At 41.8% G+C, this 16,821-nt stretch overlaps 1 protein-coding gene across 1 annotated transcript in view; it reads left to right on the top strand.

Moving 5' to 3' along the window:
- Positions 1-22: 22 nt before the first annotated feature.
- The window catches only part of mdn1 (midasin AAA ATPase 1), a 61,051-nt gene continuing 44,252 nt past the window's right edge, over positions 23-16,821 (top strand). Inside the window, exons 1-24 of the mRNA XM_085134102.1 lie at positions 23-289; positions 486-712; positions 879-1,103; positions 1,677-1,784; positions 2,083-2,275; positions 2,351-2,560; positions 2,930-3,061; positions 3,443-3,546; positions 3,763-3,877; positions 4,537-4,715; positions 5,687-5,768; positions 6,500-6,595; positions 6,739-6,851; positions 8,348-8,496; positions 8,655-8,715; positions 12,201-12,412; positions 12,504-12,607; positions 12,688-12,832; positions 12,930-13,026; positions 13,265-13,378; positions 13,801-13,948; positions 14,110-14,217; positions 14,740-14,891; positions 15,914-16,092. Coding sequence (XP_084990228.1) covers positions 194-289; positions 486-712; positions 879-1,103; positions 1,677-1,784; positions 2,083-2,275; positions 2,351-2,560; positions 2,930-3,061; positions 3,443-3,546; positions 3,763-3,877; positions 4,537-4,715; positions 5,687-5,768; positions 6,500-6,595; positions 6,739-6,851; positions 8,348-8,496; positions 8,655-8,715; positions 12,201-12,412; positions 12,504-12,607; positions 12,688-12,832; positions 12,930-13,026; positions 13,265-13,378; positions 13,801-13,948; positions 14,110-14,217; positions 14,740-14,891; positions 15,914-16,092 — 3,349 coding nt within the window. The 5' untranslated portion in view covers positions 23-193. The remainder of the gene's footprint in view (positions 290-485; positions 713-878; positions 1,104-1,676; positions 1,785-2,082; positions 2,276-2,350; positions 2,561-2,929; positions 3,062-3,442; positions 3,547-3,762; positions 3,878-4,536; positions 4,716-5,686; positions 5,769-6,499; positions 6,596-6,738; positions 6,852-8,347; positions 8,497-8,654; positions 8,716-12,200; positions 12,413-12,503; positions 12,608-12,687; positions 12,833-12,929; positions 13,027-13,264; positions 13,379-13,800; positions 13,949-14,109; positions 14,218-14,739; positions 14,892-15,913; positions 16,093-16,821) is intronic.

Genomic DNA, 16,821 nt, shown 5'->3' with positions numbered 1-16,821 from the left:
AGTTGACCCGGAAGGAGTCTGGCTTCACTCACATGTGGATGGCATTTTAACGCCAGAGAACGTGTTTGTGTATTGAGATATACACGCGAGTGATGAACCTCTCAGTTTTCTTCAGTACCAGGGAAACATTATCGCCAACACATCCCAGAGGCTGGTGTTTGCTGTAGCCCTCCACGAAAAGACATTTAAGAAGATGGAGAATTTAGTACTGAGTCTGTCATCACTAGGCACCATAGTGAGACATGTTGACAAATGTCACAGCCAGCTGAGCCAGTACCTAGCAAAGCAGGTAAGATTTGTTATTTCCTGAGCATATTATGATGGAAATAATATGTTTATGTTCACATTGAGACTCGGCATCGTTAACCTTTCCTTTACGTGTTAGCGATCACGACCCTGTAGATTACGTTCAGGCTCGGTAACCCACAGGATTTAATTATTTTGGGTTGATAGTAAAACGTGTGGCCCACGTGATGTCTCCTCAGATATGGAGTCAGCAGGACAGGCAGTGTATTCTGGATTGTTTGGCTCAGCTGCTGCTAGAAAAGGATTATACTCTACTGATTGCACGGCACTTGCGTCCTCTGACACTGGACCTGTTGGAGCGCAATGCTGAGAGGGTGAAAGCTGGAGGCAGCATCAACCATGACCTCCATGAGCGCCTGTGTGTGGCCCTCAGCAAGCTTCTCAGCATCAGTCCTGACGCACAAACGTAAGTGTTCTGAGAAAACTACTGGTGCTGACGTTTGTCTTATTAAATCCTGTGCTCATCAACCCAGTGCAGACCTAGAGACTCTTGATCTTCATTTGTGTAGTGACACTCTTACACAGTAAAGTAAACAGTGTATCCTGACTAACTCTCAGCACCTCTCCTCAAGGTTTGGTGCAAGGTACTTCGACAATGCCCCTCCGGTGTTTCAGAGGCTCTTCTTCACCAGTGAAGAGTCATCAGCTGTGCAGTATGGCCCCAGAAGGATGAAGCTGCGTGACCTAATGGGTGCCACTTTGCGTTTCCTCCAGAGTGATTGTGCCAAGTTCCGAATGCTCTGGGACTGGAGCCCCTGCATGTCCCTTCTGCTCACCAGTGATGTCATGGTGCGATGGTATGTGCCTAGTTGCAATACTTGCACATATTTAGTCACAGCTAGTGTTAAGTTCAAAAAGTTGACTTCAGATGTATTAAATTGATTTGAGTGCATAATGCTAAAGCATGGAGCCTGTCTTGATATAAGATATAAGTCATTCCACTCTCAATCCAAAATCCTGAGCCAATATTCCAAATGAAAGTATTACTGGACGGACAAAAGATGCAAAACGAGAGAAAGAATGTTACCTTCTACATGTTAGCGTTTACCAAAAATATTATATTTGGATAGAAGCCCTCTGTAATCATCACAAATTGGTTAGTAACTATAATTTAATTGCATATTTTGTCACAGCAACTAACTTAGGATTATATTTACTTGAAGATTTAATCACAAAATGCTGTTAGACAAAGCCAAAAGTATGCTATCAGCACATTAGTGTTGATATTCGAATCGCTTTCTGGTTTAACTGCTCAAAATATTAACCAGTAATTTATAGCTAATGCTATTATATTTAACATTCACCTTTTTTTTTTTTTTTTTTGTTCTTGATCTGCAAATTACAGTTAATGTCACTTGTCACTCTAACAGGTACACCGCCCACTGTTTAGCATTGGTCTCTCATATGACTGATAACCAGAAAACCATCTTCCTGAGGAAGGTGCTGACGAGTGATGAGATCCTACACATGAAAATGAAGTATGTACCGTGTGTTTGGTGTTGAAACTTGACCCAGCCATTCGCATTCGCAGTCTAAATGTGTTATTGTAATGGGATGCTACTGTTACATACATACAAACACATATACTTGTATTACATAAATACATTTCACAATAAACAAAAATATAGGACACAGCCTTATAGTGTTATTGCTGTTATTTATTTATTTTTTCCACATATTTATGCACATGTCTGATTTGTATTTTATCAACAACAGTCATGAATTGTAAATCTGATATTGCGGCGCTACATGCCTTTACCATTGATGCTTCTTTAGGGGTTTGGAAGAAACTCAGCAGCTGGAGTTTGAGAAGGCCCTGGTTTTAGCCAATCAGGGCTATGTGACGTGGTGCCAAGAGAAGGCCAACAAGTTTACTAGAGGCCAGGTGGTATCAGAGGACTTGTCGCAGAATGTAGTGGCAGTCTGTGGTGTTGTGCTACCCAGGATAGTTCCTAGGCAGCCTGATCAGGTATGTAATCTTTGCGATATATCTGTCTCTGCTTTTCTTTTTTTTTTCTTTCCTAATATTGGTTTCTACTTGTAGATTAATCAAAAGGATCTGGTGTTGGTTGACTCAACCTGCCGCAATCTGAGACGACTGGCATTGGCCGTAGCCTCCCAGAAACCTGTACTGCTCGAGGGTCCTATTGGATGCGGTAAAACTGCTTTGGTAGAGTTTATGGCTGCTGTCACCGGACATGCCAAAACTACGGAGATCCTCAAGGTACAGCTTGGGGATCAAACTGACAGCAAGGTGAGAGACATAAAAGGAAAAAACATGTTGTTTCTTATGGTTCTATAGGAAGTGATGAAGCATTATATTTGACATTTAATATATAAAACAAACATTTTACAAACTGTCAGAATTGTAGGATTTGCAGGTTTGCACCCATATGTACTCAAATCAAAACATCCTGGCCACTGTTGATGTAATATTCACAATATTTTGTTGATGTTTGTTTTGTTTTGTTTTTTTGATGATATTTTGTTGAAGCACCTTGTTATTGTGATTTGGCGCTGTATAAATAAAATTGAATTGAAGGTGTTTCTTCTAGTGAGTTTTCTAATAACTCGTTTAGTCTGAAGGCTGAACATTTCAAAATGTCCTTGTTTTATATCACAGGTGCTCCTGGGAATGTACCGTTGCACTGATATACCAGGGAAGTTTATATGGCAGCCTGGAACACTAACACAAGCCGTGTCTTCAGGCCAGTGGATCCTCTTGGAGGACATTGACCATGCTCCTCTGGATGTGGTGAGTAAATACCCTACCTTTTTAAATATGAATAAATTGAAAACCATGGACTAGTATTTATAAAGCATCCAAACAAAGTTCTCAAGATTACAAGTCCCATTTTACATTGGTAGTGTGTTGTATTCTGGCCCAGCATCCATGGGCAGTTGAGGATCACCTATTAACCTAAAATGCATGTCTTTGGATTATGGGAGGAAGCTAGAGTACTCAGAGAAAAGCCACGCAGGAAAACATGCAAACTCTACATAGAAATTCTCCAGTCGGGGGTTTGAGCCATCAAGATGTTGCTGTCAAGATGACACTGCTAACCCTTACACCACTGAGTTGTCACTGGCAAGGAAAAAAACTAGCCCTAAAAAGTTCTTTTTCTCTCTCTCTCAGATATCTGCGCTCCTCCCTTTGATGGAGAATAAAAAGCTGATGATTCCGGGACGAGAGGACTGCATTGATGTTGCGCCTGGATTCCAATTTTTTGCAACCAGAAGGTCAGACTACAGCGCTTTGTTAAAGGATATGAAATTCTGATATGACTACTGAACCTGTCACATGTGCTTTGTGACGCTGGGATGTGTAATCCTATGTACGGTTAATCATTTCAAACTATATGTACAATTGAGATGTACTAAGGAGTAATGCATGTTTCAATGAACACTGGCCTGTCAGATTTTAGTAGCAAGTAACTTGTGTTTTGTGGACTGTAGGATGTATTGTAGTGGTGGAAGCTGGCACAGACCCCAGAACTCCCATGCAGTGCTGTTGGACAAGTACTGGACGAAGCTGCAAATGGGCAACATGACACGAGAAGAGCTGAAGAAGGTGATTGGGAGGGTTTTCATGTTTAACTTCACTGTGGTTTCAACAGTAGATTCCCTTTTTTTTGCAAAAGTATGTGCCTGTATTCTAAAACAAGACATTAGCTTTAGTGTTACAATTAGTCTTTTATTTAACCAGTAAGGGAACTCCTCCTCTCCTTGTATAATGGTCTTGGTATCTCCTTCACGCTCATGAAACCGTACTTGTTCTTGAAAGGACTTGCTGTGTCTAGAAGACGCACACAACATTTTTTTGATTGGATAGAGGGATGTCTTTAAAAATGCTTCATTAAAAAACACATTTAGCACCTTACCAAGGAGGAATTCAAGCAAGTTAAATCGGGCAGCAGCAAGCATCGTTTTTTTCCTTTTACTTATGAAGTTGCATGATATTCGGACACATGGAAGTCATTGGAGTCAAAGCCTGTATATTTTCATCGATTTGGATATTTAGAAACTTTGAGATGATCTTTTCTGCTGCAGTTAGGGACAAACTTAAGATTTCTGGTCAGCAAGTCAAAAATGATGTTTTTGCTACAGGGTTTTAATCCCTTTTTTTGTAGTATAAAAATCCTAAATCTTTTTTTTTTTTCTTCATCGTGCATTCCTGCTGTAAGTTCTGTTGTATCTGTTTCAAGCTGATCCTATCCCTCGTGTATGTAGGTGCTTATTAGTAGATATCCGAGGCTGTCTGTGGTGTCAGACCATCTCCTGGAAATCTTCTGCCAGCTGACTGGGGAGAGACACTCTGAGCTGGACACAAACAGCCTTCCAATGCCTGACAACAGCCAGCAGCACAACTCTGATGACAAAAGCACACAGCTGAGGGCGCTTTCACTGAGGTGAGCCCCAGCTCGCTGCTCTCTCTTCTCCTTTTTCCTTTGTCTAACATTTAAATTCTAATCAACACAGCAAATTGACCTGTGGCACTGAAAACATCAAATTCCACTGAATTTTATCCACTGGTGACTTAGGCTGCCAGTTTTAATACCATCTATTATTAATTAAAGTACACCAGTTGTTTAACATACTTAAAGGTACACAAGCCAACTCACCCCAACCCGACAGCTGAAACAAAAAACTAGATGTTTCAATGATTGCAGCGCATCAAAACTGATTCTGAAACAGACAAAGCAGGCTAACATTAAGGTTCTGCAGTGGACTTCCCAAAGCCCCCAGTGTCTGTTGAAGGTGACATTTAACCAAATGTTAGTGGGTTATACTTCTGACCCAGTATGTTATACTTTTGACCGTGTGTAGATCAGAGAAAATCCAAAATAAATGAAAACCTGTGCCACCCAGTTGTTGTTGTTGTTGTTTTAAATCATTAAAGATCAATCACTGCATATAGGATCAATGGGTTCTGATATACGTTGTTTCTTGAACATTTGGCCTATAATCCACAAAAGCTGTATTGTCATCGCAGTCATTTGGGGCATACGCAGAACCATGACCATGGAATTTCTGGTCTTAAATCTATCACATTATCCCCTCCATCCAGTCTGCAGTACAGTCTTCATGTGATGAACTGGTTTTCAATAAACTCTTTGCTGCGATCCATAGTTTACTGATTAAAATGTTCCTAGAGCAGGAAACTGGAATCACAGATTCATCAGGTCACATCAGTGCATTTAAGTAAAAGCAGACTCACTAAAGTGCTGATTGAAATTTCTGTGTTCTTTCCATGTTCTTTTAGTTTGGTAGATGGGTGAAAATTTGTGATCCCATGTCTGTAGTGACAACCAAAATCAGGCTAGAAAGATAAGAAGTCTAAAAAGTATGTTCTGGATACTTCTCCTTTATCACTCTACAGGGACCTGCTGAAATGGTGTGAGCGAATCAGCGTCAACTTTGACTGCACCTCATCAGCTACAGCACAACATGTCTTCCTAGAGGTCAGTGAATTCGATTTATGAAAATGATCACATATGGATGTTTCATTCATACACATGCCAGACGATATTACCATAGAAACCAATACACGGCTGTAACCTCCAAGACTGATGATCCACCTATTCCAGAGCCAGCCTTGAAACACCTTTTTTTTTTATTTATTTTTTTTATAAATGCAGTGACTATGAAAATGAGAATATATCATTTACTGTGTAGTAACTGAATCGTTGTTCACAATAGACATTTTGGATAGTTTTGGCATGAAAGGGACAGATGAGATGAACAAGAGTACTGGTGATCTTCCTACTTTGGCAGGACAAAATTGTCCCTGTTCCATAGCTATGTAGATAGTTGTTTCTCTAACTACTTGGCTAAAATCATAGGAACACAGTTAACTAGATCGCTAACTACATGCGACATACAGTGGTGTGAAAACGTATTTGTTCCTAATTTCCTCTTTCTTTTTTTTTTCTTTTTTTTATGTTTGTCACACTGAGATGTTTTAGATCACGAAACAAATTTTGTTATTAGAAAAAGATAAGGCAAGTAAATTTCTAAATGAGGGTGTTTTATCATTAAGGGAAAAAAAAGAAAAGAAAGAAACCCGTGTGGCCCTGTGTGGAAAAAGGATTGCACCACCTTGTTTAATAATGAATTTGCTGTGATTAACCACATTTTTTATAAAGCACTACTCCTGTGAATTGAGTCATTTTCTGGTCTTTGTCTCCCTCAGGCTCTCGACTGCTTCACAGCCATGCTGCCTCATCCCGAAAGTAGACTGCGAATGGCTGAGATCATTGGAAGCAAACTGAACATCTCCAGAGAGAAGGTATTTGAGTGAACAGTTTGATGGTAAATAAAAGCAGTTTGAAGTATATGTTTCGGATTTGGATAGAGGACCATTCTGATGCCACTGAAATCCAATTTAACTGTAATCTTGGTTTTTAATTTGTGGCATCTGCTTTTTTCCAGGCCCAGCACTTCTGTCAGATGTATCAGCCTGGCATCTTGCTAACTGAGCTGGAGGCCTCAGTGGGCAGAGTGACTCTGATTCGGAAACAGACTGAAGCAGTTCAGCTGAGTGTGTAAGTGGGACATCCTACTCTGGCAACTCCTTTATATGTTTCCACGATATAAAGTAGGGCTGGGTATCGTCACTGATTTCTAGAATCGATTCAATTCCGATTCACAAGGTCCCAAATCGATTTGATCTTCGATTTGATCTTTGATTTGATTCGATTCGATTTGAATCTGGGAAATTTTGACAGTCAGAAATATTATAATTCAGATCAGTACATTTACATATTTTTGTATCTATAAAAAGGAAGCTGACACATGCAAGACTTTATCAAAGGTGTGAGCATCACAGCAGAGGCCTTTGTGTCAAAGTAGCTAAAGACAAAACACAAAAAAACATGAAGGTGGTTTTCCTGGCCTGGGCTTTTATAAAAATATTCTGCAGTACATCAAAAACAAAAGAAAACCATTAATCAACATATAAACGTTACCTCTGACGTTACAGCGGTTTTATTAGAGACACAGCTAAGCGTTTTGCATTTTGCATAACTTTTAAAAAGTTTAAATTTGTTCAGTATTGAACAGCAGAAATTAGGTTTCCTTTTCGGAAGTATGTAAAACGGAAAAAAAAAACATCGACCGAGAGCGCTGTAAACAACGGTAGACTTGTGCGTAACAAGCAAACGAATAATGCAGAAAACAGATTTTTAGACGGGAAACTGTTCTTGAAGAGAGAGAGAGAAAGAGAGAGAGCTGCGCATGAAGTGTGATTTTATTGTGGTGGAAGCAAAGCAGCAAAAGTCAGAGTGAATTTATGACGATGTTTATGTGAAGCTCAGTTTGGGTCTTCTTTTGCTGCTGGTTTGGTCTATATTGTTTGATGTTGAGGAGTAGCAGCTCTACTCTGAGCCCCTCCCGGATGGCTGAGCTTCTCACCCTCAAAACTCAAAATTTCCACCGCTTGTATCACGGTGTTTTGGTTGCTACCCAGAGCTTAAGATCATAGGTGAAGGCAGGAACATAGATCGACCGGTAAATTGAGAGCTTTGATTTTGATTTTTTTTTTTTTAAACTCACCTCTCTTTTCACCATGATGGACCGGTACAGGGTCCACATCACTGCAACCGCTGCATCAATCCATCTGTCAATCTCCCGCTCCCCTGACTCATAAACAAGACCCAGAGATACTTAAACTCCACTGCATCAAGTGGAGGGGAGGTTAATTCGTCCCTGATCCAGAGTGGGTGCTGCACCCTTTTCTGGCTGAGGACCATGGCCTCAGACTTGGAAGTGCTAATTCACATTTCTGCCACTTCACACTCAAGCTGGAGGCCACCACCTCGAAGCCAGCACAACCACATCATCTGCGAAAAGTAGACACCCAAGTCGGCAATGCAAACCAGGCTCTTGCAACAGTTATATAAGGGCCGAATGCAAAAGTGTAATATTTTTGCATCCACGTGTTTATGTGGGTGAACATTAAATTCAATGTTGACACAAAAAGTGTTTTTGTTGTTTTTCTGCAATGTGCAAATATTAACTGTTAATGTGTTGTTTTAAACAGGGAGAACCACACATTTGCTGCTACACGACCATCTGCTGTGCTACTTGAACAACTGGCAGTGTGTGTGGCCAAGGGAGAGCCGGTTCTTCTGGTGGGGGAGACTGGAACTGGAAAGACCTCTACTGTACAACAACTAGCTAGAATCACAGGTGAGCTCAGGTTTGCGCAAAGATGAAACTTGGCTATGGCTCACTGGTGGTTTGAACCCTCCCTCCCCCTGTCACTATGTCTTTAAACTCCAATTATCTCCATAAAGCTCTATGAGTGGTTCATCCTATTTGAAATATTTCCTGTTTGTTCAATCCAGGACACAGGCTGCGGGTTGTGAACATGAACCAGCAGAGTGATACCGCAGATCTGCTTGGAGGGTGAGTCACACAGCAACTGTGCATTAATTGCATAAAAATAATACTCTGTCACTAAAACTATATAGATAAGAACAGCAGTCAAGTGACAACTGGCAATGAGTCATTCACATTGTGGGGGCGACCGTGGCTCAGGGGGTTGGGAAGCTCATCTGTAACTGGAAGGTTGCCGGTTCGATCCCCCTGCTCTCTCTGTCCTGGTTGTTGTGTCCTTGGGCAAGACACTTTACCCTAACGCCTACTGGTATTGGCCAGAGGGGCCAATGGTGCAATATGGCAGCCTCGCTTCTGTCAGTCTGCCACAGGGCAGCTGTGGCTACAACTGTAGCTGCCTCCACCAGTGAGTGAATGTGAGAGTGAATGAATAGTGGAATTGTAAAGCGCTTTGGGTGCGTAGAAAAGCACTATATAAATGCAATCCATTATTATTATTATTGTTGTTATTGTTGTTATTATTATTGTTGTTGTTATTGTTGTTATTGTTGTTATTGCTTGGATAGCTCATTTCCCCTTTGTAAATGAAATCGTAATTTAAGAATGCAATATTTGTATTTACTCAGGTTATCATTCTCTAATATTACATTTTTTTGAAGCTATTAAACATCCAAGTATTACAAATATGCTAAAAAAAAGTTACGAAGTGGACAAATGTTTTATCATAGCACTGTAAATAGCTGCAATTCACAACAACAGTCATCTGATTAAGTCCCTCCGGTAGTTTTTCTACTGATCCGGGAAGACTACTGATAGTGCCTTTGCATTATGTATGATGAAGAGTAACCGGCTCTTGACTGGAGTTGTAGAGGCATCTCAAAGTCTATTAATGCACACCCTACAGTGTGTCCTAGATACATCATCAGTGATATAATGGGTTGTCACTGGGTCTTTCAGGACTTTCATGTTTATACATCCTCACCCTGATGACCTAGCTAGCGTGGTTAGTCCCCAGCTTGTGTCTAAATAAATTGTGTTGTCCATGAGTCCTGCCTTTTCACACCTATCTTGATGGCCTCTCAGGTATATTGGTGACGTGTAAGATGGCTCTCTTACTGTGCAGTCCTCTGATCTCAAGTAACTTGACGACCTAGTAGATTGACTGGCTAGCAAAACCTTGACAGCTGACATCAATGGAGTAGCTCCTCATACTTGGCCCTCTTCCTCTCAAATACCTCTCCAATGCATTCTTCTAAGGGTACAGTCAGTTCCAGTAGGACCACCTGCCTCGATGATATGTCAGGCCTGAGGCTTGTCACAACTACTGTGTCAGGGAATTTGAGCGGTCTCCCTAGGTTAGCTTTCCAACTGCCAGGCCTGAGCTGTTGTCAGAAGTCCTCTTGTATCCTGTTTCTTTTTTCTCTAGCCTTGATAAAAACAATAGTGCTTTGTTGCCTAGTGTTACCTGTTGAGAGATCTGCTGATATCTTCTGTAATAACTCTCAGCACCTAGTCAGGGTGCCACTAATAACACCCTTCTCCCAGAGCTAACAGCTTAACACATGTGCTAATAATTTTCAGTTCTCTGCCGGGCCCCAGGAGGAAAGGTTGGTTAGGTTTGGGAGGGCATCGTTCACTCACTGAACCTTGATTTGATTTGACCTTCCAATAGTCCTGAACACAAGATGTTCTGGTCTATTGCCTGCGCCCATCTAGTCCATATTCCTTGCTTTTCATCCCAACCATCCTGCATTCTTCTCCCCCTCATGCTTGGATTTCTTTCTGGGCTAACTGACATGTTGAGTTCTTGGGGTGCTGCCAGGTCCTGCCCATCCTACTGCAACTGTCCCCACCAGCTGGCTGTGTCACAGCCGCTTTTCCACCTGATCAGCACCCTCCTGAGCCCTCCACCTCCAGCTTTTCCTCACCTCTATGCTAGCCAAAGAGACTCTCTCTACAGCAACAGCACTTTCCTGAATATCCATGAATTCCTTCAAAAGGCTGCTTGCAATGTTAGACTGCAGGAAAAAACCCAACCCACCTGTGCAGGATCTTGATAATCTTCTCAAAGCCCCCCACCACAATGGTGGGACATGGTAAACCACCAGTGGAAAGTGGAGTTACGGCGGGATGCCATGCTGATACATCCAGGCCTTTCCTCTTAATTGGCTTCCCAGGTATTGATTGAATTTGGACTTCTCCTAGTGGATATGTTGCCCTTCTACACAACTAGAGATCAGAACCTGGTTGTCTTAAAGTCCATCTATACCCAGTTGATCAGGTGTTTGAGACCTTGATGGATCTATTTTATCCCAGGAGTCAATATTGTGATCACTGTCAGATTGTCCATGAAAGCCCTCATTGGGGGCCCAAAGTGGGGTCAAGCATATTCATGGTCAAAATAAACAAAATCTCTGAGAGGGTACACCCAATGATTATTCCCTAATCTAGCCCATAGAAAGCAGATGTTACTGGTCCAGCTGTCTCTATTTGTGTCCTTGGGCAAGACACTTCACCCGTTGCCTACTGGTGGTGGTCAGAGGGTCTGGTGGCGCCAGTGTCCGGCAGCCTCGCCTCTGTCAGTGCGCCCCAGGGTGGCTGTGGCTACAATGTAGCTTGCCATCACCAGTGTGTGACTGTGTGTGTGAATGGGTGGATGACTGGATATGTAAAGCGCTTTGGGGTCCTTAGGGACTAGTAAAGCGCTATATAAAAACAGGCCATTTACCATTTTTACCATATTGTAACTGAAGCAGCTGTAATAGTCCAAAATTTGGTTTCTGATCTTGTCTTGAATATGTGTTGAACGAGTGTGCTTTCCATCAGTTTGTGTGAGACTGCCCCATGAGCATTGGCAAGGTCAAATCGCAGAACTGCAGGGTCAGCATTTCCCTCCTGGATAAGCTAAATGACATTTCCTGTCTGATCGATGATCTAATACCCATGGAGCGCTGAAGCAGTGTCGATATATGGATTGCTTAAAAGGGATTCTATGTATCTGGCAACAAAGCTAAAGAATATCTTCCCCTCAAAGTTGAGGAGTGAGGCGATTCCAAATTGTTCAGTGACATCTTCTTCATATTTCCACTGCTGTGCAACTTTTCCTATCCTCCAGCTAACCTTGATGGAGTCTGGGGCACTTGATGTAGACAATGTAGGAGACTCCACTTGGACCTGGTGCTGAGGTACTTCTACTTGCCTTGACAACCTGCTTGACCTCTCTCAGGTTTGGCTTCTTGAAGTGGAATGTCACTATGGGTTATTGCAGGTTATCAAGGAAAAAACTGGATGGACCACAGCTTAAATCAGTGTCATATACTCAATACGAATGGATATGTCAATCTTTTAGTTGTAGCAAAGAACAAAACCCAAATTGTGAAAATAAAAAAATAAATCTTTTCCACTGGTTTTAAGTCATTCTTTTGGTAACACTTTGGTGCCAAACTCTATTAAGTAGTAAAAACAAACAAAAAAAACCAAAACGTCCCAGTAATTTCTTTTGATGATTTCTTCTTAGCTTAAACTTTTTTCTTTTTTTTTCTTTTAAATAACAGGTACAAGCCAGTGGACATAAAGCAGATCCTGCTCCCTCTGCGTGAGGCCTTCGAGGACCTGTTCTCCCAGACATACTCGAGAAAGCAAAACCTGACCTTCCTCGGTCACGTGCAAACCTGCTTCAGAGGCAAGCGTTGGCAGGATCTGCTTAAACTCATGGACCACGTCTGCAAGTCTGCTCTCACTAAGGAGCTGCAAGAGAAATCAGATGGTAGTGCTCCAGAATTACTAGATGGTTACACCGGCTGTGTTAGAATAAAACACTGACGTTTTCCTGTGTGTGCGTGTATGTGTCCGTGCAGCTGCTTTGTTGCAGGAGCAGTGGGAGGCACTGGCTTCAAAACTTAATCAGACCCAGCAGCAGATTAGGGCCTGTGAGACAGCCATGGTCTTTGCCTTTGTGGAGGTAAAGACTTAAAAAAATAACCACACATATGTTCGTGGATCCGAGCGTTGTAACCCTTACCTGTGTGTTTTGCTTTATAGGGAACATTAGCTCAGGCAGTGAAGAAGGGCCACTGGATCCTGCTGGATGAGATCAACTTGGCAGCAGCAGAGACCCTCGAGTGTCTGAGTGGACTTCTTGAGGGCAACACCAGATCTCTAGTACTGCTGGATCGTGGAGACACCGGTGAGGACTGCCATTACCTTGCCCCCTTTTGAAAGCCTTCATTAAATACTTCCAAAGTTAGAACTCTGTAATTTTTTGTTTGTCTTTTTTTGAGTAGAGCCCCTAGTACGCCACCCAGACTTCCGGCTTTTTGCCTGTATGAACCCAGCTACTGATGTTGGGAAGAGGAACCTGCCTCTGGGCCTCAGAAACAGGTGAGACTATGCAGAGCTGCAGACTACGCAAGAAGCTTTATGCCACTGGCATAATGCTCGACTGATCGCAAAGTATTTGTTTTATATGTATATTTCTATACAAATATTTTTAAATCTAAGTAAGCATGTGTATGTTTTTGATCAAATGTTCTATATTCCTTACTTTATTATACGAGAATTAATTCCAAAATGGGAACAATGCTTCACTTCTAAAGCTCTGTATGTATGTATCGCTTAGGTTTACTGAGCTGTATGTGGAGGAGCTGGAGAATGAAGCTGACCTGAGGATCCTGATTTCAGATTACCTCAAGTGCTTAAATCCACATCGAAGTGTCATCAGTGGCATTATAAGGTTGGCTCTTATAAATGGTTGAACTTTTAAAAGATCGTTATTTAAAGACGTTGCTGAATGAGTGTATTTCTTTTGTACACCACCCAACAATATACCTTCTTTGTTGACGCTATATGCAGCCTGATGCATTGTAGACTCGAATAGGTAGAGTGTGGTTTCAAGAGCGTGTTTGCCTTTTGTGGTTTTGGTGCAGTCATCAAACAAACATCCTTACTCATTTTGGGTTAGTTACTTTCATCATAATCAAATTGTGCCATAGATGCTTGCGTTACAAGCTTGCTGTTACATTTTATTGTTGTTTTTTCACCCTCGGTCCTTCTGACACTTTTAGCTTTAGGATAGGATATATATGTAAGTGTGTGTGAGCTGTAGGTTTACACTACCTTCTGAATGGCTTATTTGTCAAATGTATTTCTTTGCAGCTTTTACCTGACAGTACGAAAGGAAGCAAACTCACGTCTGGTGGATGGGAGGGGCCACAGACCCCACTACAGTCTGCGGACTCTGTGCAGAGCCCTGAAGTATGTGGCGCTAAACCCCTGTAACAACGTGCAGCGCTCACTTTATGAGGTGGGAACCAGATCTCTTATTTATAAGTAGTCACATTGAGAATGGTCAGTTTAGTTTAATGCCCTGTGTTTTTAATCATTATTATTATTATTTTAGTATTTGAAGGTTTGATGTTTTTGTACTTGTTGTACCTGTTCTCATCAACTGCGTCTTGTATGCAGGGGTTCTGCCTGAGCTTCCTCACTCAGCTGGACAGAAGCTCCCACCCTGTGGTCCAGAAACTGGTGTGTCAGCACATCCTGATGGGAAACACAAAGTGTCTGAAACAAGTAAGATCTTATCAGAGGTGCTTTAAAAAAAAAAGAGAGAAAACCCCCAAAAATGTGTGTGTGTGCATAAAACAATCTTAGATGAAGATACCACAAACCAAAGACATTATCACTTTCAACACACTTCATATGTGCTCTTTCTCTTTTCTAACAAGCTTTCAATGTGAAAAATGTTTCATTTTTCAGCATGAGCTAAAATGGATTTTAAAGTTCTGAAAAGTGACTTGTTGTAGCTCAGGAGGTAGAGCAGGCCATCTACCAAGTAGAAGCTTTGTGGTTCAATCCCTGATACAAGACATGCATGCCAAATATCTTTGGGCAAGATAGGAACGTGTGAATGTTAGATAGATGTAGCACTCATAGCAAAAAGGGCTTGTGTGAATGGCTGAATAAGGCAAGTTGTATAAAACACTTTGAGTGCTCAGAGTAGAAACGTGCTATCATTTACCAGTTTAGGGCAAAGTGATACGGAGGTATATATTATTATATGCAACCTTTCTTTGTGCGCTGTGTTTCCTACAGTCCATCCCGGCACCCTCAGGCCGACCCTGTGTTGAAATGGAAGGCTACTGGGTTTCCCAGGGAGAGATGGAATCAGGTCTCGACCCCAGCTACATTCTCACTCCCTCAGTCAAGCTGAACCTTCGCGACCTTGCCAGAGTGGTGTCTGCAGGGTGAGCTATCACCCAATCTGACCCCTTGTACACTGTTCCCCCCTGAATCAATGGTTTCATCTATAAATCTCTAGATATTCATGTTGACAGAGCTAATTCAGGCTCTTCAGTAAAGGATGCACCAGAGTGCATTAGGACAGATCTGTGGTTGGACTGAATTGCCCCGCAGTCAGTGGCCTTCCAAATAGGAGGCTTTGATGTTTTTTATAACAGTGGAAAGAAAGAGCTGTGATTCAGCCATCAGCTTTCCTGTGTTTCTCCAAATGGATACATTTGTCTATTCCTTTCTGCTCCTACGCAACATTAACATGCCAGACTTAAATGTGAATGGTGAGGACATCACTTCTTACTTTTAGAGTTTTGGGGCCAGTGCATATCACAACTATAAAGATTTTTGAGTTGAAAATCATACCAGTTTGTTACAGGCTTTAAATGTGAACAATATGTGTGCAACAATAATAGTAATGGATTGCATTTATATAGCGCTTTTTGGGACCCCTCAAAGCGCTTTACAATTCCACTCTTCATTCACTCTCACATTCACACACTGGTGGAGGCAAGCTACAGTTGTAGCCACAGCTGCCCTGGGGCAGACTGACAGAGGCGAGGCTGCCATATCGCGCCATCATCAGTAGGCGGTAGGTGAAGTGTCTTGCCCAAGGACATAACGACCGAGACTGTCCGAGCCAGGGCTCGAACCGGCAACCTTCCAATTACAAGACGAACACCCAACTCTTGAGCCACGATTGCCCGAAGAGGCGGCCAGTAGTTGGTAGTGTTGCCTCACAGCACAAAGTTCCTGAGTCTGACTCCATCTTCTTCAATGTATTTTGTTGTCACAAACAGAAAAGGTTCAAAGCATTTTGTTTGGTTTTGTTTATAACTCAGAGGTCCTTCACCACTTAGCTGCTCTTAAGGTTAATTTCATACAGTCAGGAAATAACGTCACGCAGCACTTAGTTGATGACATTTGAGTAGTGTGTCCTCTCATAACCAGCCCGAATGTTGCTTTGGCTTTACAGGACTCACCCAGTGCTGATCCAGGGAGAGACATCTGTGGGGAAGACCAGTTTGATCAGGTGGCTGGCTGCTGCCACCGGGAACCAGTGTGTGAGAATCAACAACCACGAGCACACCGATGTCCAGGAGTACATTGGCTGTTACTCATCAGATGACCGGGGCAAGCTGGTGTTTAAAGAGGGTATGAGCATTTAAAATAGTGTTACATGACTCCTGGGGCTTTTCTCTAGGGAATCAGCTTTTTCATTCTCCCCGTGCCTGCATGGTTTTTGTCTAGTTACTCAAGCTTCCTCGTGCAGTCCAAACATATGCATGTAGGGTTAAATGGGGATTCTTAATTGGCTGAGAATCTGGGACAGAAGGAGCTTAAAGTGAGCAGAATAAAGCACTGTATAGATAAATGCGACTTGTAATGGTCAGTAAGGCTAGGAAAGATAAATGCCGATTCTGTTCCCTGTCCCAATGGCAGTGTTTTGTGCAAAAAAAAAATAACCCACAGCAATGAAGAGTGAAGCAGTCATGTGACTTGCAAAAGAGAAAAAAATCAATTCATTGAAAACTTGAAAGGTTTTCTCTGGGTATGTAAATACCCAGTTTTTTAAGTAAGGCTTAATAAAATGAAGTGTGAACGAAAAACAAACAACACTTATAGTTTCATAATTTAAAACTATATTTATTGTAAAATGGAAGAAAGGTAACAGATGTTGAAATTGAGACATTTATATACTTTTTCATTTTGAATCTGATGGAAGCAACATGTAAAAGGGAAAAAAACTGAAACAAGGTAACAAAAGACTGTAAATTTGTGCAACACGTGTGAGGTTGGACTGTATCCAGAGGCTTACTATAGATCTTCCCTCAAGACCTCCTGAAAAAGCTGAATAATGTAAATAAAAATCAAGACTTTCTA

This window comes from Neolamprologus multifasciatus, chromosome 15 (assembly GCF_963576455.1).
Source record: "Neolamprologus multifasciatus chromosome 15, fNeoMul1.2, whole genome shotgun sequence".
NCBI lineage: Eukaryota > Metazoa > Chordata > Actinopteri > Cichliformes > Cichlidae > Neolamprologus > Neolamprologus multifasciatus.
This window is presented reverse-complemented; position numbering and strand designations above follow the sequence as displayed.